Here is a 24,112-nt window from a genome sequence, read left to right on the forward strand (position 1 = left end):
TTTTCATGAACATGAAAAATAGGTTTTCTCATGATGTCAGCTACTCTACTTCTATTTTTGCCCAAAGTCTTACAGCCCTTCACCTGTAATTTTACCCACCAAGGGGGATTTGAGGAAATTAATCTTCCTTTGAGGCACCTGGATTAGCTCTGTGTCTAGGATAATTATTATCATTTCCAGGCTTTCATTTGCTTATCTGTCAAATAAAGAAATCAATCTCAATGATCACTAATATGCTTTCATGCTAAAAAAAATCCAAATTTTTTTGTTTTTTGTCATGGTATTTGGTGCTATAAATATTTTTAAACATCAGATTAGTGCAGGATTGGACTGTCTTTTACATTTTTAAGCATTTTAGTTCATGGATTCCTTCATTTTAATTAGTTATCCACACCATATAGCTGCATGTTTTACTTTATTTTTTGGAACTAAAAATTTTGGAAAAAACAGAGGTCATATTGCACATTTCTCTTCTTGAAAGCACAGTCTCTTTCCCTCCTTTATTTTATATCCTTCTTTGTCTTCTTCACATTCATCTCTAAACATATTTTTTCGACACTGATGTATATTAATAAGGCGGGCACTATAAAACACTGCTTAAAACTGTGGGTCTGTTATCAAAGCCTGACTCCAGCGCTCATACACCTGCTATCTTTGGCAAATACTGAGATTATTTGTGTTTAGGACATTGGTGGTGCTAAGAAAGAGCTTAGTACACAGGGTTGTTTTATATTATGACCTAATACATGTGTATTTAAATGTATCTATGACTATATATATTACACATATGCAATTTATATTCTATAATATATAGATTCTAATATATTCTATATATAGATAGATATAATAGTAGGTTAGGCATTCAAAGACAATTCCTATTAATGACATCAAACATTCATTCTAAATCTTTCATATATATACATATATGAGTCTCTGTCAATGTGCACTATATCATAATCAGCATTGTTTAAGCCCAGAAGCTCTCAAATGTCATGATATTTTCTTTTCAGGTATAGCGATTATCTTACAAAAATATTAATACTTCTAAGACAATAAATTTCAAACTACCACTTTTGGCAACATGTCTAAATTAAAAATTAAAGAGCAATCCAAAACCCAGTAGAGAGACCAGAGGGGTAAAAGATCAATATTTAAAATTTATCAGCTAAATAAAAAAAAAAACATCAGCTAAGTAATAGATGTATCCCGAGAAAATAAAACAAAATGCAATGCTGTGTCATATGCTACTTACTAGTATAAGTGAGCTGGAAACCCTGGTCCGTGTCAGACCCATTGGTGTTGAACTCAAGCCACAGGTGATTGGAAGTGCTGTTCAGGACCAGCCCCATCAGCTCATTCTTGGTGAAGGCCCCCAAAGGACGTGATGAACTGTCTTTTCCATCATACACCTAAGGAGAAGTCACCGCGTGAGTCCCCGTATTACTTCTGTTTGTATGTTAGCAATTCTAACAAGAAATTCAAATCTTCAAAGATGTGATTTTGTGCAGCACTTGGAAAAGGTAGACAGTGAAGTGAAAGCTGAATGCATGACATTGTGAAGCAGTCTTTTTTCTTTAAGTTTTTTCTTTACCATCCACATTAAAGACAAAAGAGTTCATTTGTGGTCAGTTCATACTACCGTCATCACTTTGGGCGTTCTTCCCGTGCTTACTTAAAATTAAAGAAACATTTATTTGCATTTCCGGGTTCCATTATTTATCTTTGTCCCCCTCCCTCAGACTCCACTTCCCAAGGCTGAAGGGACGTACACTATTTTAGGCATGAAGTTGCCTCTGAACTATCATGTAAGTAATCGGACATCTCAGCCCTCTTTGCTCTCTCGCATCTGAATGTATTACAAGATAAGACAGGACGTGGCAATCTCGTTCCATGTTGCAGCCATGGAGCCTGAGGTGACTTGAGTCTTGAATTAGTTGTAATAAAAGAATCCCACCATGTAATGATATCAGAGACATGCATTGCCTGGCTCTGAAACACTTTGTACTTGACTTTACCTTCCTAGGTGGTTGTGAAGCGCGAGTGTTTATAACAAATATTTGGAAGGCAGGTAGACAGTTTTGCTTTCGTGCGGACCTAAAGGGTAAGGGAGGGGGGCGTTTGGGGCTGCGTCTCTGAGTTTCCCCGAGGTAGACTGCACCGGGCGTGGATGACTGCCAATCACATTTCCTCAGTGGGGACTATGTCAAACAGTTTAGGGCATGGGCGTGTGTGCTTTCTGCTAAGGCCAGAATAGACCGTGTTTGCGTTCGGGAAGGATTCAGTGCTGAGGCTCCCCAACACCCCTAGGAAACTATCAAGAATAGAACGCAGAGGGGGAATGGTTAACCCGTTTGCCTCTTTGAACTATTGCAATGGTTCATAGCAAGAAACCACACTGGTACAGATAAGGGATTCTTGGAAGATAGAATCAATATGTATTATATTGGAAAACATCCAGTTTTTCTTGATAAAAAATCTTAACTAAATAAAGGACATGGAAGTCCTCAGTAGACTCCTCCAATGTCTGTTTAGTTCCCCACTATTTTCCTTCTCACATGGATTAATTCTTACTTCTCTTCTCTTAACTCCCTTCTAATACATGTATAGACCATATTCCTTGCTCAACAGACTTACACATATATACAGAATCCTAAAAGAAGAAAACACATTTAGAAAAATCGATTTTATAAATCATTATTTTATTTATTTCCAATTAAACAAGCAGATGCTAGGATAGTGGAGTCAGATGCCCTACAATTCCTCCAGCCACTGGCGACTGTTGGAAAAATCATCGCTTGGCTTAACATGTGGATTCGTCAGACATGGTGAGGTCTGTGACACCCAGACTCTAATGAGTTTTAAACCCAGAGGAATCTGGCTCAGAAAGAAATTGTCCAGGCCTTCCTGAAAAGGTCTCATGTCACTCCACATACCACACAATTCTCTGTAAGCCACAGAACCCACAGAGATGAGGAGCATTTGAGCAAGTAAACACTCATGGACACTCAATCCTTAGAGTTCTGAAGCATTGTCCAGAGTCACCTCTGCTGGCCTTGACTGGGAGCTTCCCACAGGTCAAAAAGATCATTCAGACTGCAGCCAGCTCCCAGTATCCTCCAAACTACAACCACTAAAAAATTCTGTCGTATTTGTTGACATCACCGGCAATGAGCACTGTGCTTAGCAGGGGAAATGTCAGGATGAGCAAGTCACCCTCTACATGGAGCATCGTTTTCTCAGCTCCCTCAAGTTGAAAATTGGGATTCAAGTTTTGCATGGATCACAAATGACAACCCAGATAATACTGGAAGTCAGGAGACTTGATTTTTAATTCCAATTAAATTAGAAACAAGTCATGTGAGTTCGGCATATTGCCTGTCATGTACATACCCTGGTCTATATGCTCCTGGTTCCTTTTAGGTATTAGAAAAATGCTCCTTGAGTCACATGTTAATACAAGCCTGTAATTGTTTACATTGCTTCTCAGGGTTTGGTATTTAATCAATGCCATACGCTTAGAGTGGAATAGTCCAGTTAGCAGATGATCACAGATTAGGAGACATCACGCCGGGTCCTGGAGCAGCAGGGCTGGATATACGGGGGGAGTCTTCCCAGTTTGACAGCAGCTATACCCAGAACATCCCAAATTAACTTTGCTTTCCATTGTATATTCCTCTTTATTTTATTATGTTATATTAGTCACCATACAGTACATCAATAGGTTTTGATGCAGTGTTCCATGATTCATTGTTTGCGTATAACACGCATATTTCTCTTCCATGATTTTTTCCATATGAAGCAAGAGAACATCACATTTTTGTGCATGGAAGTATTTCTATAAAATTTTGGTCTTTCTTATTGGATCATACTATGTATGAAGGAGCAATGTGAATAGCATTTAAAGCTAAAAAATAAGATAATCCCACTTGAAATGTTTTAAACACTGAGATATTTATTAGCATATACAATAAAATATATGCTTGCACAACACTTAGGCATTTCAGATGATTGGCAGTTTCTCTGCAATTAAATGGGGTAAAGCAGGTTTTTGTTTTTGCTTTTTCTTATAATCAACAACTTTAAGCTGCAGTAATCATGAATGAACATTATTCGCTTCCTTCCATGGCAATAATATTTACCAATGTACATTTTATGCAGTATCTCTAAATCACTCACCTGCACCAAGTATAGTTAATTGTTACCTAAAAGTTTTCTCTAAAGGCTTACTGACTGCTAAATTTGAGGTTATCAAAGAACTCAGAAATGTTTACTTACGACGCAAGTTTAAATTTTTTTTAGATCGGTGAGAATGTACTAGTTTCCTGCCTGAAAATCACTTCTTAATTACAGAGCTTCATGATGTCAGCATGAGCTTTTGAAAGACGATTACAAGAAAAGAACAACTAGAACAAAGCTTCTCTTCTTAACAGTGACATTGAAACAGTTGAGCTGGGCTTAGGAGGCAGTAAGGCACCCGAGGCTTTAAACACCTCTTGAGTGGGCGCCTAACAGCTGATGAGGTCAGGTGAGGTCCTGGAGGGACCCTCTTTAGCCATGATGCAAATGGATGACAAACGGGGGGTTATTGATGTTTCCCTATAGGCTGGCTCTTTGCACCTGTTCCTAATGCTCACAGCTTAAGGTGCGTGGACGCTCCTGAATCTGAGGAGAGGTAAATGTAAGTGGAAAACCTGAGAACTTCACAAAGGAATGAGCAGGGAGATGTGTCTCTCTCCTGCCACACCTGGGCTGTGTAACCTGGACCAGTTGCTCGCTCCTCACTGGACCGAGCAGGGAGATAGATTGGGTAGTGTCTGGCATTGGTCCAATGCCCCTCTTGGCATGCCCTTGCTCTAGAAATGCCCCCTCCCTGGCCCCAGACCCTGGAAGGGCTCCAGTTTATTCAAAGAAATACAGAAGAGGTGGGAACTATATTAGAAGCTTTAGGAACTATGGGGCACTTCTAGTTAGAGCTGGGATTTCATAGATCAAGTCAAGATCTGAAAGTCCCCAGAATCCATTTCTCCTGCCTTTTGTTCCTGGCATCCATCTACAATGTGGGTGATGGGCTGGGTCCCGCCCCCCAGAGCATTCTCCTGAGGCTCTGGTACTTTGTATCATATAATGCACAGAACCCTTGCTTCTGGTCCCATCCCAAGCATATCCCTGAGTCCTGTGAACACAGCTTAGACTCGTCCACTAAAATTCTGTCTTATCATGGTTTGCTCCACCTGAGCCCTGCTTTGTGGTCTAGGGACAGTGGCTGAGCTTGCTTCCACTATCACATCAAAATCTACACCTTCACAAACCAACTGGGTAAATAAGCTGGAAAAATTGTGTATCTCTAAAGATATATTAATAGATGTATACATCTCTACGTGTATATATGGATAGCTATTTCATGTGTTCCTAGAGAAGAAGAGATGGAGTCTCATTCAAGAAGATTCTTCTTACCTTTAGAACGTCCCCTTCCAAAAGCTGGAAGCTTCGAGCCCCAAGATGAATCCCCTTGCCGGCTTCCGTTTCTATTTTATAGATGCACTCATGGTTATTATCATAATTTGATGGGAAATTTGGAGACAGCAACGTTCCTTCATTTCCTTTGACACTTGCCCCACATTCAGCTAAAATAAATAGGACATAAAAAAAGAAAGAATTCAAAAGTGGAATTACTGATTTTAACACATAACAACTCTACAATCATGATAGCCCTCTCCTCTCTCAATGTATGTTTGTCATTAATATATTGTTTTTATAGATTTGTGACTTTTGTTTTTAACTGTTTACTAACTGGACAAGAAATAGCCTCCACTGGTCCATTTTCAAGATTTCTTGTTTCTTTTCATAGAATACTTCTTACTCCACAGAAGCAGCCTGCTATCCCACAGAGAGATCTAGAATAAAATCGCTCTGCCTGAGCCCACTTGCTGTGTTATAGGGCAGTCATACCCATCCCTCCCCACTATCATTTCTACCTCACAAAACGTCCCCACCAATTCCAGTGTGACAGCTCTGTTGTACGGAAGTAATTTCCTTACGTTCGTATTTTGTGGCATCAAACTCAACACATGGAAAGGGGACCTAACATACAGAAAATCACTCCTCAGCTCAGTCCTTTGTCACAGCACTGAGCTCGTCTGCATTATGTCTCAGGACAAAAGAGCATTCAGTGGAGGTACATGTTAGCTTCTCCTCCCCTTCTCCTAAGGAAAGCAGAGGGTCATTCACTACTAGATCCAAATTTGCATAAAAGCAGCTTTAATCAAGGTAAAAAAAATAAATATAGCTCTCCATTTTCTGTCAACTCAGAGAAAGTCACTTAACCTCTCTGCTCACCTCGAAAGTGAACAGTTTAGCTGAAAGACTAGAGCTTTAAAATCCAATCAGTCCAAAATTATCATTAAATAATAGAGATGTCGTGCATGCGTGCTCGTGTGTGTGTGTGTGTGTGTGTGTGTGCGTGTGTGTGTGTGAGATAAGAGAGCTCCATGGGATTCGGCACCAAATAATTTATTGGCCACACTGTGTGCCAAGTGAAGTGATTTTTAAAAATTCAACAAAATGGGGCGCCTGGGTGGCTCAGTTGGTTAAGCGACTGCCTTTGGCTCAGGTCATGATCCTGGAGTCCCGGGATCGAGCTCCGCATCAGGCTCCCTGCTCGGCAGGGAGTCTGCTTCTCCCTCTGACCCTCCCCCCTCTCATGTGCTCTCTTTCTCTCTCTCTCAAATAAATAAATAAAAATTCAACAAAATGAGTATGAAGAACAATGGTCAAGTTAATAATTACAACTGCGTGCTCGGCATAATCAGTGAAAAGGACATATGTAGTGGAGGTGAGGCAGAGAGGAGCTCACAGCGCTCATTTTGTGCAGTGTTCTGTAACTTGGGCAGACATCGTGTGCATGCCCATTTTCATGGTTGTGATTTTCTCTGACATCTCCATCCTCCTCTAACAATTAGTACAATCAGCTACACCTCTAGCCATGATTCCCTAGTCTGCTAGCCAGAAGGAAATTGCTAGAGTTTTAAGATCAGCTCCCATGGATTTATGCACTTGGACCTTATAAAGTCCCCACAAAGAAGTGTATGGAGAAATACACAAGAACTTGGGCTCCTCACCTGTCCCTTATCTCTCCTTAACTGAAGACATAAAGGCTTTTCTGGGCAGCGGGGCAGAATGGTGACCCAACACAATGGAAATTGGGTTTCATAATATATTTAAAAACTATAGACATATTTATATTTATATGTAATTATATATGTTTAAATTATAATAATCTTTTTAAAATATTTTTAAGAAAAGAAAAAAAATATGGGGAGAAAAGTATGTGGTGTATCTCTCATGCTGCATGTATGGGTGGGTGTTCAATCTCAGGACTGTGCCTTGATGGTCTTTGAACAGTGAACAGTCCTGTTTTTTGTTTTTGTTTTTGTTTTTTAAGTAGGCTTCATGCCCAGCACAGAGCCCAACACAGGGCTTGAACTCAGGACCCTGAGTTCAAGACCTGAGCCCAGATCAAGAGTCGGATGCTTAACATGAGTCACCCAGGAGTCTCGCAGACATTTGGCTTTATAAGTTAAATTCAACAAGCATTTTAGGTCAGTAATCCCCTTGGGAAATAGTAGTAATACATGGGCCTTGTTGTATATTTTTTGCTTTTTTTTTCTTTCTTAAACGAATAAGATTTTTTTTTAACATAAGAGCCAAAATAAATGGAAAGAACAGCAAAACAACAAAGCAGAGTATCCCTTTGGTTGTTCTGTGGATGGAATAGTGGGGATGGGGTGGGGGGTCAAACTTGTTCAACATATCAGACTTAAAAGGAATTAAAAAAAGAAACTCAAGGGAATTCTGATAACTGGAATATAAAACCTAGTCACACATAAATCAGGAGTTTTTATTTAAAATTGAATTTGACAGTGATCAATAAAATGAACCATTCAAAAATCAAATTTAAGTCCTTTTATCCATTACTTTATAAATTTGAAAAAAAAAAAAGTCTTGTAGTGGAAGATGGAAAAATACTGATATAGTGGCAAATAGATTATTTTTAGTCTAAGGAAAACATTTGAAGAAGTATTTTTTATGGCTGTAACAACCGGTTGTGTGTATTTGGGTTTAGCATGCATTCGAATCTATCAAGTCCTTTAGCTGACAGTGTGCATTGCGCGTCCTCTATAAATGCAGGCAGTCCTGAGTCAGACCTCCCCAGAGGGTGGCTGGAGGTGAAAGGGATAATGAGGGTCCTGGCCCCCCCTCTGGCCACCATCTGGTCATCAGGAGGGGCGGCGGTCTTCCTTCTTGACTGAATGAGGTCAGGAGGAGGGAGGGAGGGTTGGAATGCAGAAGGGGTAATTAATTGAACACAGTGGTAAGTCTTGAACCCAAAGTGTGCAATGAGGGCTTGGCCACTGTCAGGTAACTATGGAAATACGTATGGGAAGTCGTAGCTTGTCTTCACGGGGCATTCCACGAGGAAAGCAAAGCCACAGAGAATTGACTCGGCTGGGATTCACTCACCCCTGAAGGAAGTGCTTCTCCTTCCCAAAGGCAGGACCTGCTCTAGCTCTGTCTACCAGCTGTATCTGGCGCTCTGCATTTGTGGACAGCGGGGTTGGAATTCCTTTCTTTGGTCCTCACATCGCTACATCTCTACTCTTCTCTTCCCCTCCACAGATTTGCCACACCGAAAACCGGACAGACTCGGTTAGGCATATCATTTTTCAAAGGAGACAATCTATCATGATAAGACTGATGTGTGAATTCTAATCATCGTAGTGTGTGTCACACACTTTAAGTTCTTCACATACAGGGACTCATGCAATCTTCACGGTAACCTTGTCTAACAGGTTCATAAACCACATTTTACAGGTGAGGAAACTGAAACAGAATAGTTTAAAAACCAAGGGATTTCCCCAAGATCACACGACTGGTACAGATTATTGATTTGCTATAAACTCTCCATACTTAGGAATGGAATTGTGTCTTTTTCTTATCTTAGCCTAACTAACAATGAAAACATTTCATGGTTAATTATTCATAATATTATTAATTATGAACAACAATGAAACTAAGATAGTATGGGTTTGCTATAGATGGGAGTATACCTTTAAGGACTTTTATTTGGAACAGATCATCAATTAAGTGAAGATGATATTTGTTTTCACATTAGCATTTAAGACATTAACTGCATACTTATTTCACATAATACAACAAAAAGAGAGGACTAGAAAGAAGACTTTGGCATTTGGATACATGAGAAGAAAAAAAAAGCTATTAAATATAAAGATGTAATTTTACATATCTTTTTTTTTTTTTTTTTAAGTAGGCTCCATCCCCGGTGCAGAGCCCAATGCAGGGCTTGAACTCAGGACCCTGAGACCAAGATCTGAGCTGAGATCAAGAGTCGGATGCTGAACCGACCGAGCCACCCAGGTGCCCCTCTTACATTTTTACATCCCTTTTATTAGGATTTGGATGCTAGGATTTTGCTTTAAGGCAGATATATAAATGGTGCTTATTAAGTGCACTATATAGAAATAATAGATGTGAGGAATTACTTGGCCAGTTGTAACTGGTAACCCTTTGAGGACAAGTGAGTTTGTTGCTTCAGCTGCAGAAAAGATGGCAGAGAAACAACCAACCACCTCATCCTTGCATTTCACTTCATCCTTACCCGTGCAAAATAAAATCTCCCTCTATCAGAGCAACTGTTTCTCATCCTGAGTCACAAGGAAAATTTCTAAGTAAACATTCAACAATAATTCATTTATTTTATATACATCAGTAGCTAAATCTAAATCAAAATGCCAATACATTTATATGTGCATGGACAGACTTTCATTTTTCTAGAGTAGTTTGATATAGTACCTAAAGACGGTCTTCCATGTGAATTTTTCTCTGAGGGTATGAAATTGATAGTAAAATATATAAACGTGGTATCTTAATTATTTTTTAAATCTATTTCAAGACAGTATTTTGTTTTATATATTTATATTCTATGCACTATTACTATTTCATATATACTTGTACTGTTTAATATTCTTCAAAGACTTTCAAGCAGATTATCATGTCATTACATTTTCCCCCTTCAAATCATGACTCTTATATCTTTCCTCAAGTTTAAATAGTTACGTGTGTTCGGGTTGACGCTATTGCAGTGAACATGTGTGGTTGTTGCTGTTTTCTCTGATTTTATGTCAAGATCAATAAGAAAATATGACATCTTAAAGGTGGAACATGATTCGCCATTTTATCTTGAGAACCTTCATTCACTACTCAACTTAGTGCTGTAGCAGGTTGGCAGACCAAAGGTCTGGTGAGAGATGCAGTGGGGGACGAAGCACTAGGACACACAGAGAATCTGGGTGTGAGACAGGCTATTTATGGGATTCATCGACATGACTGAGGTAGGGGGTCATCTGAGAGAATTGTAGGAAATCTGGCTGCACAGACTTGACCAGATCCGGGGTAATGTGTGGGCTTCACTGAACCATCATGAGAGGTCCCTAAAAGTTTGGAGGACCGTGGGTGTCCTGACAAAGGGTATTTGGGGAAGAGGAAATGGCCTAAGAGAAAGCAATGGATCTTAAGGACTCTACGAGAAAACAGAAGGGGTGCAATCCTGTGAAGGTGGACTTGTAAAGCAAATTCTAGAATTCCTAGTCCAGACCAACACACTGGAAAATCAAAATAAGTAATGGCAGAGCAAATAAAATGTCATGGCTTTCTGTCCACTAAGCCCTGGGACGCTACCCCATAGGAAATAATTTAAGAAAATAAGACACTAACAGTAAAAAGTGAATGCTCAGAAAATTACAAAATTTAAGTCATCAGAATTTCAAAAATTCTTTGAACTTGATTGAAAATATCTATTGTTAATCTCCATTACCGGAGCAATTAAATGTATCAATTTTAGGTTCTTTCAATAATCCATTTAAAATTACTTTAAGATGAATGGATATAATTTTGCTTAAGATGAATCATTTGTTCTTTTTATAAAGAACCTACTGAAAATGTAATTAAAATCGGATTGTCATTTACGGTTTTGTAATGGAAATGAACTAATTAAAATTAAATTAACATAATAGAAAGGAGCCAGTTGATTTCCCATATATTCTTCTGTGAGAAGTATCTACCTGTGAAGCCAAACTTACTCAGCTCAGGCTACCATAACCAAAAACCCCTCACAGCTCTGGAGGCTGGAAAGCCAGCACCCACAGCACTGACTGTGTGCTCTGTATACACGGAAGAAGCTGGATTCAAGTTCCCTTGCTCAAGAACTCAGGATACACAGGGTCTCTCATGCCACAGGGACCTTTCTTAACAAAGTGGCTGGGTGTGAGGTGTTTAGTGGTGGTTATGCAAGTTTTGTGGAAATTGCAGTGGGGCCTTTGAGAACATTCTGAAATTGTAAATAGATTATTTTACATTAATTAGCATATGTATATGCTTTGAGAGCATTATTTGAAGAGCACAGACATTGAAAGTAGCTTGACTATGAAAGGGAGACAGAAAACCTACTTCCTTTCTGCTTTAAACCAAGAATATTTTGGTTCCTAAAATAAAATCAGTAAATGCTATCAGTATATACCTATATATGTATGTGACTATGTATATGAAGTCTTATTGTTTAGAGTCTGTAAACATATGAACTCTATTTTATATATATATGTGTGTGTGTATATATATATATACACACACACATATATGGCCTATATTATTTAAAATGTGCAATCTTATTTTTACTCACAAAGAATACTTAAGAATTGTATAAAATGCTATTCCTAGTTTTAATCAATTTGTTATCCTATGAACCTTTATTTCCTTAATTTAATGCTATTATTGAGTTAACTTTTAAGACTCAACAGAGATTAGTTTCAGTTTTTAATTTTGTTTCAAAGTTTTAAACTAAGAATTAAAGAAAGAAATTGAAACAATAGATCGGTTGGCATAGGAAAATAATGTTTAGATAGAATTGGTCAAAAGATTTAAAGTTAAATTTAGTTTATCAAAATACAGACAAGCTCTTTTGTTCTTCTATGCCTCTCTGAAATATTTGTAGTCCATTATATAGTTGAGTCTAATACTGTTGACTTTTTTACCCCATTTTATTCCATCCAAGGACACTATACTTTGTCCAACAAATAGAATTAATGCAGATATTCAACAGGGTAACTCTTGCTTTCATTGATTTTTTTTATTTCTCTCAGCAGATATTATTTGGTAATTAATCTGATGTAGAAATAGAGGCTTATCATAATCTGCCTGAGAAAATTCTGTGTTCAAAAATGTGTGTTCATAGATGCAATATTAGATTAGGGAATTCTAGTGGATACTCATTTGAACTATGTCTGCTTTCCTCTGCCCGTTTGTTTTCCAAGAAGATGGAAGAAGATGTTACAAAATATCACAAATATCATAAAATATGTACTTTTCCTCATTATTTAACACCCATGCAGATTGGCCCCTAAATATCCTAAGACAACCAGAACTGTCCTGGTTAGTGATTCGTCAGGAACAGGCATGTGACTCTATTTGGGCCAATCAGAGGTAATCCAGGTATCACACGGAAGCCAACCCCTGGGAAAATTGATTCACTGGGCAGCATGATGCTGGCATTAAAGCACTATATGCTGATATGAAAGCCTGGTCTGAGGAAGCACCCTGGGCAGAGCAGGGAGCTGCCCAGTGCTTCCGCCGGGGGCATGTGGAGCCTGAGGATAAAGCCAGTCCCCAGGACGAGAGATAACAGATAACAAGGCCTCAGTTACAAAGTCAAGTTCTTGATCAAACCTCACCTGAAGTTGTCCCAATTTATGACTATTAGGCATATCACCAGTACACCTTCATTTTTACTTAAACCAGATGGACACCTTTTTAACTTGTAAAAAAAAGACATATATTGAATGATACGCATATAATGTAATGCAAAAGTGGCACAAGAAAGGGCTTGCACATTTTGTTTTGCATCATGGAGTGCAGAATAATATTATTTCCAATACCTTAAATAATTAGGTGCAAATAGCCCTAAAATGAATAAATGCAAACAAAAAGATCATTTCTCTTTAATTTTTGAGTGAACTGATGAAGAGAAAAATAGTTCTTAATTTAGGTGTTCACTAGAAATTCTATTTCAGATGAGATGCTTATTAGGGAAAAACAAAATTCAGTTGACATTCTTCCAATGTCCCTTGTGATCTCTGGAATGGATTTGCAACTTTTGGCTATGGATCAATCACTCTTACTTCTGTGATTTTAAAAGAAGAAACACAGACACAGAATCAAAGTGTTGAGATCAAGAGAGAAGTTTAAAGGAAAGTAATCTTTAGTGTTGACAAGCATCTTTCGAATAAGGCACAGAGCTGGATTTTGGGGATCAAGTAGCCCCCCTGTAAAGAAAGGTCATCCTAATGGGAGACCAGCGAGGAGGAACTTTAATGGAGTCGAGCTGTGATGAGGGAGGCTCCCCCATCAGCCAGTAGGTGACAAGGGAGAGACAGCTCAGGAGTAAGAGGAGTTCAGAAAAATGAGAGAGAGTAAGCCTGACTGGAAAGCAGGATGTGCGTTGGTGGGTGAGGGAGCAGACAGTGACACGGAGGGAAAGAGAACCATGGTGACCATGAGCCTGCCAGGCTTCCCATGCCCACGCTTCAGGATGGAAGTGAGTTGTGCAGGGAACTGGGGAGCCTGCCCCATGAGTAATGAGCCTTGTGCTCAGCAGTGCTTGTTCTGAATATTATGGGGTTTAACTTATGTTCTCCTAAGGGGGGACGCTGATGGGGCTTGTATTTGGATGGATCCCTCAGGCGCTCCGTCCTGGAGCCTGGGAGAGCGTTCCCAGGGCTGGGGCAGACGGAATGGTCAGGGGAGCCTGACTTGAGAACCAGGTGGGACACAGAATCTTCAAAACCAGCAACTAATCAATCAGACGTGGAGGCTGAGAGGAAAGAAGAAATACGAACTGGTCCCAGACAACCCGTGGGACAGCTAGGGGATTGCTGACATGAGTAACATGCTTATTCCAAGGAACTTTGTAGCTAGATGGGCTGGAAGGAAATCCAGGAAATGCCGGGAAAAATACAAGAGGCTAAATTTGGGAAGGGCACAGCCAGGCCCCCATGTGCGGTCCCAAGGCAGGACAGTGGGGAGAAGCCTGCTTTCAGGCACCCTGAGTTTTGATCTGGAACTCCCTGAAGGTAGGCAAAGGTCCTAGGCCCTTTGTCTCTTAGTGTCCTCATCTCTACAATGGAAGTCACAGCACAGTGCTTACCCCATTGATTTCTGGGAATTAAATGAGTCAATACGTGTAAAGAGCTCAGAGCAGTGCGGCGTCCAGCATTAGGGCTCAATGGATATTAACTGTTTGTTCTTATTTTATATTTTGGGCAACAATGTAAAAACTCCAATAACAAGAGTAATAGTGTAAAGATAATGAATCTATATAAAACAGACTAACAGGGAACAGAATGTGATAATCGATAGACTACTTAATGCTACATGTGTGGAACAAAGCTTTAATTTCATTGGGATAGGAGTTTCATCCAGATCTTAAACCGTCTTGCTCAGTAATTGTCATTTTGGGGAACGTGGATTCTTGGCAACTCTAGGAATTCCTAGGATCATGTACAAAATACTGTATCTCTTTTTCTTGAGACAGTGTTCAAAAATGGCATCCGAATCTCAAATAAAAATCATAACCCCAAAAAAGTGAGAACCACTATTTTAGGAGAAAGCAAGATGATAGACATTGACAGACATATGCCCTGGTGAGAGAGAAAGATGATTTGATTCATGTTTACTTGTGTAATATTTTTTGTAAATGAAGTCCTGACTCTGGGACTATCATTAAAACACAGAAAGATGGTATTACCAGTTGAATTAATAATATCCCTAAACCATGCTGATAACTGAAGAGATTCTTTGCCATGGGAAAAAAAAAAATGGGTTTCACTAAGTAAACAATTCATTAGTTGTATGGGTTATGAAATCTTATTTGTACAACTTTGCCACCTGCCTCTATTGTATCAGCTGGTAGGACTAGAATGGGAGGCATCGCAGACTCCCCGTGACTCTGAAGGTTTACAGCTAGGGCTACAAATCATCTCCAGATGACATTAGGTGGTTTTCTGTAACTTGAGAGAACAGACCATCAGCCCTTCGCATGCAGCAACACGGCCAGGTGGCAGGTGCTAGACGTTATCTCTGGCATGATAAGCAGACCCCACAGGTGCAGGTGGAATCCCGTATTTAGCTAGGCCTGCCCGCCCAACCCGGCTGTGCTCCATTCCTTATGGTAGCTCATTCCCAGATGAGCAGGAGATGAAACCCCACTGAGCGGGCATCCTAAACCCACTGTGTTAGCACAGAGCCTGGTTCCACAGTACCTGCTAGAGATTCCTGTTTCTGGAGCAACCTCTTGATTCTTCAAGAACTCATTGAGAGAGCTAACTCCGCACTGAAATTTCCACAAGGCCTGCTTTGCAGGAATGTGCCACAATCATCCAATCAGAGAGTTGAATGGAAAAGTAACAACAAAACTAGTATTTTCAATTGTCACCATCATCATACCAGGAGATACTCACTGCTTTTAAGCAAAAGAATTGCCAACAGTTGTGTTAGAACAGGCTGGCTTCCAGCTTTTATCTTTCCTTTTGTTCCAGATTATTTTTGGTTATGTGTATATTTTTCCTTCATGAATATGCTTGGCACATGCTTTAGATTCACCCTTCTTCAGGCGTAAGGTTGGAGAGCTGAAAGGGGCTGACTTTATACACAAGGTAAATACAGCCCAGAAGCAGGGCGCCCGCCCCTGTCCACCACCCGGACCCCCTGCCCTCCTTCCTTGCCAAACTCGGCCCTGCGTCCTGACTGCACCATGCCCTGTCCCCACTGGATGAATGAAATGAAAGCGTGTGACCACCTACCCACACACCTTGGCAGAGGTGCACTCCACACACGACGGCCCCCACCCAGGCACGTAAGCTTGCTTGCACCTTCTAAGCGATACCCCGGGAAGCAGGAAAAAGTCAGAGAGTCCCCGACTCCGAAGTGAAAACCAATTCTTCGGCTGAAGGCAGGGACGCCGGGATCATCACAAGGCTCCAAGTCATATTCTGAGACATGAAGAGACAGAATACATTTGTGGGAATTTGGGTAAATACTCAAAAAGTATTTAGCAAGAATAAAAAATGGCTGTTATTAAAAAAAAACCTTATATATATATATTTTTTCAAACTCCTCCGTAACTGTTATGTGGATTGTTTTTCTTTGTACTATAAGGTGTCTCATGATGAATGGCATGAATTATATATATATATATATATATTTTTTTTTTTTTTTTAAATAGAGGTGTAACCTTAAAATAAGATGACCCATTTCATGACTGTGACTTTAACAGTATGGAATTATTTTACTGCTAAAGGGTACAGGTAAAGGGCTCTGGGAGAATCAGGTGTATACAATCAGGCATCAGTAACTGATCCCCGGCATAGATCAGAACCCTGAGCAGCTGTGAGCGACCAGCTGGGACTCCGGAGCGCCTTCCTACACTGTCCCGTGAGCGTCTGCACAGACACTACGTGGACATACATCCGGAGGGAAACACTGCTCTAATAAAACCTTCTAAAGAAGACAGAAGTAAAGCAGACCAGCAGGAGAAAAAACGGATATAAAAGCATACTGATTTTATGCAAACATCTGAAATGTCCCCAGAAGGGAAAACGCTTCATTTGCATAATAAAGTTGCTACTTATTTGGATACTTAAACAATAAACTCCATCGTATTAGTGCTACTGGCAATTGTTGGCAGCTAAGTTTCAAATGCAAAATCCTTGCAAATGAAACTCCTCTTAGCACATCTAAAGAACAAGTGTACTTTAGCATTGGCTTTGCAACCCCAGGTGTGTCTTCTTTCTAAAGACTGAGCTCGCTGTGACGCACTATGGATAAGAGGATTCTTCTGCAAGCTTTACAAATCATTTTCCACTGGGTGTGTGCAAATAAATTAGTCCACATGTTCAAAAACTGTTACCACTTTACTTTTTCAACATTCAAAACAATTTTTTTAAGTAGACTCCACGCCCAACGTGAACCCCTACACGGGCCTTGAACTCAGGACCCTGAGTTGAGATCAAGAGTCGGATGCTTAACCGACTGAGCCCCCCAGGTGCCCCAATGTTTTAAAATATTTTAAAACTGTTCCAAGGACCCGCGAAGACCCAGAAAAATGTGCTTTGTCTTGCCTGTTTTTGTTTGCTTGCTTGTTTGTTTCTTTAGGGAGTTTGTGGATGAAGTCAGCTCTAGCTCTGACCTTTGGTAATCCAAAGACTTATTGCCAGTTCTGTGCTGGGAGCGATAGATTTAAGAAACAGATGGTGGGAACAACACAGACTTCTGAGAAATATCTAGGGAAGAGACTCACAGACTTGCATCACGGCCACTTCCTTTCTTTTTAACTTTTAAGTGTTCTATTTAACTTCAGTTTGGATCTTGATGAAAGTGAGAACAGAGGGAGCGACATTCTCACAGTGGCCCTAATTGAGATCCACCAGGAAAGAATATATAGAGGAATTAGGCATTAGCGTTAGGAAGATTTAAGTCTTTGTTACATAGAACGGGCCATTTCATGATTAGCCCTGATTACGGCAAATTTCCAAGAAATCAAGGCGTCCGAGCTCGTCCCAAGAGCTCCGCTAATGCAGTGAAATGCCAAGAAAAATCAACAAAGTCAGATAAAGATAAATGGCAATTGGTCGTAATTACAGGGAGTATAAAATAGTTCAGAGCATCTTAAAATCCCTAAGAAGTCTTTTTCTTTAAGACAGAAGTTCAATGCCTCTGTTGCTAACGACCATGCGGTATCAAGTGACTATTAACGTCCTACCACATATAAGTCATGGGAATACACCTGACAGAAAGTGGGAAGGCACAGAAACTCTTTGCCTAAGCATTTCAGCATTACAACAGGAGATAAGATAAATACTCATATTGTGACGAAGAACTTGTAAGTGGCACTGGAGGCTATTAAGGAATGGATGGGAGCTTCGAAGTAGAAGAAATCACTGGTGATTATGGGACTCAGGAATGACCTTATAAAAACGCTGGTGATTATGGGACTCAGGAACGACCTTATAAAAACGCATTAGCTCTGGGCTGTGAGGACTGAAGCAAAAAACACTCTCCTTTTCAAAGTGTCAAACAGAAATGCAAATTTATGTAACTGTTTACATCCATCAGCATCTTAGAGCAGGAGCCCCCTTTCTGATGGCCAGGGCTGTATCTGTGTTCCGCAGGGACCTGACCATCATCTGGTCACTGAACATGGTTTATGTGATTAAATTTATCTCACCCATGGTTGACCAGTTTTTAAGTGTGTGTAATTTCTCCTTGTCTATAAAAACACAGTGATACCATTCATGGGACCACTCATATCAAGCAATCTAACCTGGACAGACAATGTATGAAACAATAGACACCCTGCACAAATATTATGTATCATAATTAAAAATGTTACATGATTTTGGAGGATGGCTTTTCTCTGCATGATTGCATTAAAGTAAAGGAAAAGCTCATCCCAGCTGTGTGTTCACCCTTCTTTTGCTTTTTTCACTCTAGAGGTGGTTCCCAAGACAAGTATTGGCATCCACTGGAGGACAGGAACCAAAATAATCAGATGACAGCTTCCCCTGAGACTCTCCCAATAAGGACACTGGCTCAGAAATTTTGATAGAATTGATGAGAAGTGAGTGAGAAGGGCTTTTCAGGAGAATTTAGTGATGTTAACAATCTTTCAGGGATGAGAATTTGCAGAGTGTCATTTTGTAGATGCTGGGTAGATGTCTTCCCTTACTTCTTCCGGCTGGTTCAGCCTCCTCTACCCACCAGCTAATGCTTATCATTGCTTGGACACTTACCTGTAATCATGCACATGCACACGCACATACGCACATGCATACACTCACACAAAAGGTACTATTATTGCCCAAGAAGAAAAACCACAGAAGAGAACAACTTACCTGAAAACGTGATGTTGAAGCCCTCGTAGGAAATGGAAAAGTCTGATATGAACCGAAGCTGGGCGGTGAAGTTTCCAAACAAACCTGCCTTAATAGTGTGAGGCAGGACAGACCCTGTGAGTCTGGCCACGGGCTCCGTGAAACTCCCATCCTCTGTGATCAGTAAATAGTCGTGGGAACTCTCAAGGTGGAAGGTGTGAAAGATCATCTGAACACCTGAGAGGCACAGAGAGAGTGAGAGAGGGGGAGAGAGGGAGGAGGAGAGAGGGAGGGGGAGAGATCAAGGGGAAGAGGAAAGGAGGGGGAGGGGGAGAGGGAGAGGTAAGGAGAGGGGGAGGAAGGGAGGGAGGGGGAGGGAGAGAGGAGAAGAGAGGGAGGGGGAGAGAGAAGGAGAGGGAGAGGAAGGGAGAGATATCAGTGAACAGCTGAGGAAACATATTTTCTTCCAGGCTTAGAGACACCAAACTCTTGAATCAAAATGTAATCTTAATATGCAAGTTTCAATGTGCAAGTTAATATGCAAGTTTCAATATGCAAACTTAATACGCAAGTTTCAAAGGAAAATGCAGGGAATGGATAGACAGAGTGTATTTAGAAATGAAAGAAGGGGATAAATAGTCAAAATAAATGCGTCAGTATATATAAGTAGAGGACACGTATGGATTAGACATAGGATCATAGGTCTAGACAAGGACACAGATTCTGAGTCGGACACAGAAATTCAAGTACAACGTGGCTGGATGTTTACGGTGGATCGCACGTAGGGATGGTCACTAGGAAACGTTTATCCTAGAGGGATGAAGGGCCAGATAATTTTCCCATTTATATTTAACAATTATCCTTTATAAAATCTTAGGTTGGACGTCTAGCATATAACTTATACAACTCAAGGAAGAATTCTTTGAAATCATAGTTTTATGTTTCTCTTATGCATATGTTCTCATATTAACCATATCAACAAAGTATTAATGGATTCCTATGGTAGAAATAATAAAATCAACTATGAATAGCTCCTTTTAAATAAAAATACTAATTTTTATGATGACAAATTCTTGGTCACTCACAATTTGTTCCTTCTTTATTCTTAATTTCCTTCAAGGAAATCCTTTTTCTTTTCTTTTTTTTTTTAAGAGAGAAAGAGCATGCAAGCAGGGATGGTGGGGAGGGACAGAGGCAAAGGGAGAGAGAGAATCTTAAGCTGAGCATGGAGGCTGACGTGGGGCTCCATCTCATGACCCTGAGATCATGACCTGAGCCAGGATCAAGAGTGGGATGCTTAAACAACTGAGCCACCCAGCCACCCCAAGGAAATTCTTAACATGCATTCATGATACATGTTAGCATAGTGTAATATGGGGTACATAATCAAATATGTCAATTTAATATCAAATTGAGTTCAAATCTAAGTGTAAAGACAATGTCTCCATGATATGTAATTAGAATTTCATACTATTTCCTTAAAAATGGCAAACTCGGTCCTACAGAAAAGACCCAGGGCACAGTCCTAAATCCAGGATTTATGAACTACATTTCTTGCACAAATTACCATTTTCATGGCCTTTACTATACTTGCCTATAAAATGAAGATAATGAAATCTGCTCCATAAATCATCACTGGATTATGAAGATAAATGATTTATTATGTCTAATAATACTGAGTAAATTTAGAACCCAAGGAAAGTACACAAAGTCATCTTAGGGGGCGCCTGGGTGGCTCAGTTAGTTGGGTGTCTGCTTTCGGCTCAAGTCATGATCTTGGGGTGCTGGGATCAAGCCCCACATCAGGCTCCCTGCTCAGCGGGAAGCCCACTTCTCCCTCTCCCACTCCCCCTGCTTGTGTTCCCTCTCTCGCTGTGTCTCTCTCTGTCAAATAAATAAACTCTTAAAAAAAAAAGTTATCCTAGATTTATCATCATGGAAATGAATAGTTTAGATAATTTCTTATTTCCTTTGATTTAATTGACATTTATGTCTTATCTAATGCATACCTCTTTTCCTTACCATCATACCTGCTTTTCAAGCATATATTCAAGCATACCTACTTGCAGAAATCCAAGATACCTGATTGAAAGTAAAACAAGGAATCTACCTTTATGGTAACATCAATCATTTTAGACCATTTTTCTTCTAAAATAATATAAAACATCAAAATTAACAGTTAAAATATATGTGAAGAAATTAGTTAACTCATTACACACACACACACACACACTTTTTTCTTTGTTCTCATGTTTGTAACTTATTTATTATTCTGTACATATAAAATCTGTGTAATATCCTTACCCTTTCCATGAGACACTTCAATGGTCCATGTACAGTTTAGAGAGTTTGGGTAAAAATCTGGAAACCCAGGAGAAAGGACTGTTCCACTCTTTCCATGGATGTAACCTCCACAGAGGGCTTAAAACGATAAGGAAAATGATTGTTGTAGTATTAAAGTTTCACAGTGATTGCTAGAATAAAGTACTTTTAAAGTAACATTTACTTTGCACAAGGACTAAAGGAATATCAAATATCACCTCTATGAAAAATAAAAGAAAACCGAAACTTCATTTTACTCACAATTATAATATGCCATAGAAAGGTGTTCTAAACTGTACAAAACTTAGCGAAATAACACAGCATAAGGTAATAATAATGCAAAATAAGCTGGAGTGGAATTTTGTGTGGCGACTTGACTGGGCCATGGGATTCCCAGCCATTTCTGTGAAGATGTGTCTGGATGAGATTAACATTTGCATGGGCGGCCTGAGCAAAGCAGACTGACCCCCCTAATGTGGGTGGGCCATGCCCAATCAGTTGAAGGCTTGAATTGAATAAAAAGGCTGAACCTTCCACTTTGAACCCTTTGAACTGGGGTGTCAGTTTTGTCCCTCCCTTTGGGCTTGAGCTGAAATGCTGACTCTTTCTGAGTCAGGAGCCTGCCAGCCTTCAGACTCGAATTACACCATCGGTTCTCTTGTGTTTCTAGTTTGTCCATTGAAGGTCTTAGGACTTGACAGCCTCATAACCAGGCGAGCCAATTCCTTATAATAAATCTCTCTCCCTCCCCCCCATTCCTTCCTTCTTCCCTTCCTCTCTCACTCTCTCTCTCTCCACACACACACACACACACACACACACACACACACATGCACACACATCCTACTGGTTCTGTTTCTCATGACAACACTGACTTATACAATCAGAGCTTCAGAAATGGTGCAGGTTTGGGCGCCTGGGTGTCTCAGTCGTTAAGCGTCTGCCTTCGGCTCAGGTCATGATCCCAGGGTCCTGGGATCGAGTCCCGCATTGGGCTCCCTGCTCGGCAGGAAGCCTGCTTCTCCCTCTCCCACTCCCCCTGCTTGTGTTCCTGCTCTCGCTATCTCTTTCTCTGTCAAATAAATACATAAAATCTTAAAAAAAAAAAATGGTGCAGGTTTGCATTTTTTAGAGCTGCTGCTCTTAGCAGCTCTTCAGTTGATTTCAAACCTCATCAACAAAATCTGGCCTGTTCAAAATGTCTTGGAAATCCATTTTTGAAGGAAGAAAAAAAGCTATATATAATCATTTGAATGGGGAAGTAGAGACATTTAGAGAATCAATGTAATAAGGAAGATTCAGTTCTCTGTTACCATGTCCCCTCTATGCACACATGTATTCACGCTTCCTTTTTGGAACTAGGTAAGATTATCATTAAATGACTGATACCTGAAATATTTTTTCTTATTAATATGAACATCTTGAACTGTGTCTCCTCAAAACTAGTTCCATAAGTAATATTTGCAGAAGAATTAGTTAATTTGTTGAAAGATGTGATACTTCCCATCATGCTCACTCATCGTAGGTTTTAAGGGAGCAGAATATGTCTTTGAATATGCAAACCACATGGGGAGAGTTATATAAAAATCAGCAAAACAGAAACTTTTTGAGTGAGTTCTGGAATATTTTACCAGTGTAAGATTTTCACATCTCAAAATTACATTGACTCTACATTTCATTATGAAGGAGGTAAAATTAATATAACATTTGGAATTAATTCATTCAACAAATAGACACTGCCCTTGGCACTGGAAATGATTAACAAAATAGACAAAAATTGTTGCCTTCATGGAGTCAAAAATCCAGTTGAAGAAGAGAGACTGTGCCCGTAATAATGTAAAGAGCTGATTATACATGATGTTGGAAGATGATAAGCACCAGGGAAATAAAGGAAGAAGGAAAGAAGAATAGGATATTCTCTGAGTTGTGTGGGGTGGGGACAATCTAGGGCAGGTGGTCAGGGAAGCGTACTTGCAAAGTGGCCTACGAAGAAGCACTTGAGACAAATGAAGGAGCCACTGGATACCTGGAAAGAACTTGCAGGGAGAGAAACGCCCAAGGACAGAGGCCTGAGTGGGCCTGTGCGTGGGACAGGTCGCAGGACAGACGGGAGGGGAGGGAGCATGAGCAGTGAGGTTAAACAGTTCCCGGACAGTAAGGGCCTTGTCACTTGTGTGAGTGAGATGTAGGAGCCGTGGAGGCTGCTGTGTGGGCAGGGCAGGTGCTCACAGGGCGTCCGCCTGGTCACTGGTGCTGTGTGAGAATCAGGGAGGGTGGCAGAGGGTACGGCAGGTAGGACTCTCGCCGGGGATGTGGCTGCAGACGTGGTGGGAAGTGGTCAGAATCTCTCCATCGTCTGAAGGCAGAGCCACGTTGGTGTTTTCATGACTGGGATGTGGGCATCATGACATGACTGTGAGGTCTTAAGCCTGAGTGTGAAGGAACTGAAGGGGAAGGGAGACTTTGGGCGAAGTGGGTTTTGGGTATTTCAGATCCATGAAGCTGGATGCTCCTACATACCCATGGCAAGTGGACATACAAGTCTGACCAAGGGACAGAAGAAGAGCACACGCAGAGGTGACCATCGATGCGTGGCTTGTGGGTGTGGCTAGGGGAGCAAAAGCCTGGGCCCTTCCAGTGGTAAGCAGCTCAGGGAGGTGAGGAGCTCCAACAAAGGGAAGGGGAAAGGAGTGGCCATGGAGTGGGGCGAGAACCAGGAGACCATGCAGCCCCCAATACAGAAGCTACATGTCCATAACCTTCATCTGTGTATGATTGGATCCTTGTAAGTCAGG

At 40.4% G+C, this 24,112-nt stretch overlaps 1 protein-coding gene across 1 annotated transcript in view; it reads right to left on the reverse strand.

Moving 5' to 3' along the window:
• Positions 1-24,112, reverse strand: part of CSMD1 (CUB and Sushi multiple domains 1) — a 347,261-nt gene that overhangs the window by 293,562 nt on the left and 29,587 nt on the right. The window contains exons 7-11 of the mRNA XM_081812881.1: positions 21,300-21,416; positions 19,017-19,232; positions 15,927-16,115; positions 5,455-5,624; positions 1,253-1,409 (exon numbers count right to left, since the gene is read on the reverse strand). Coding sequence (XP_081669007.1) covers positions 1,253-1,409; positions 5,455-5,624; positions 15,927-16,115; positions 19,017-19,232; positions 21,300-21,416 — 849 coding nt within the window. The remainder of the gene's footprint in view (positions 1-1,252; positions 1,410-5,454; positions 5,625-15,926; positions 16,116-19,016; positions 19,233-21,299; positions 21,417-24,112) is intronic.

The sequence above is a fragment of the Leptonychotes weddellii genome, chromosome 2 (assembly GCF_054177405.1).
Source record: "Leptonychotes weddellii isolate Sample4059 chromosome 2, ASM5417740v2, whole genome shotgun sequence".
In the NCBI taxonomy this organism is placed as follows: Eukaryota; Metazoa; Chordata; class Mammalia; order Carnivora; family Phocidae; genus Leptonychotes; species Leptonychotes weddellii.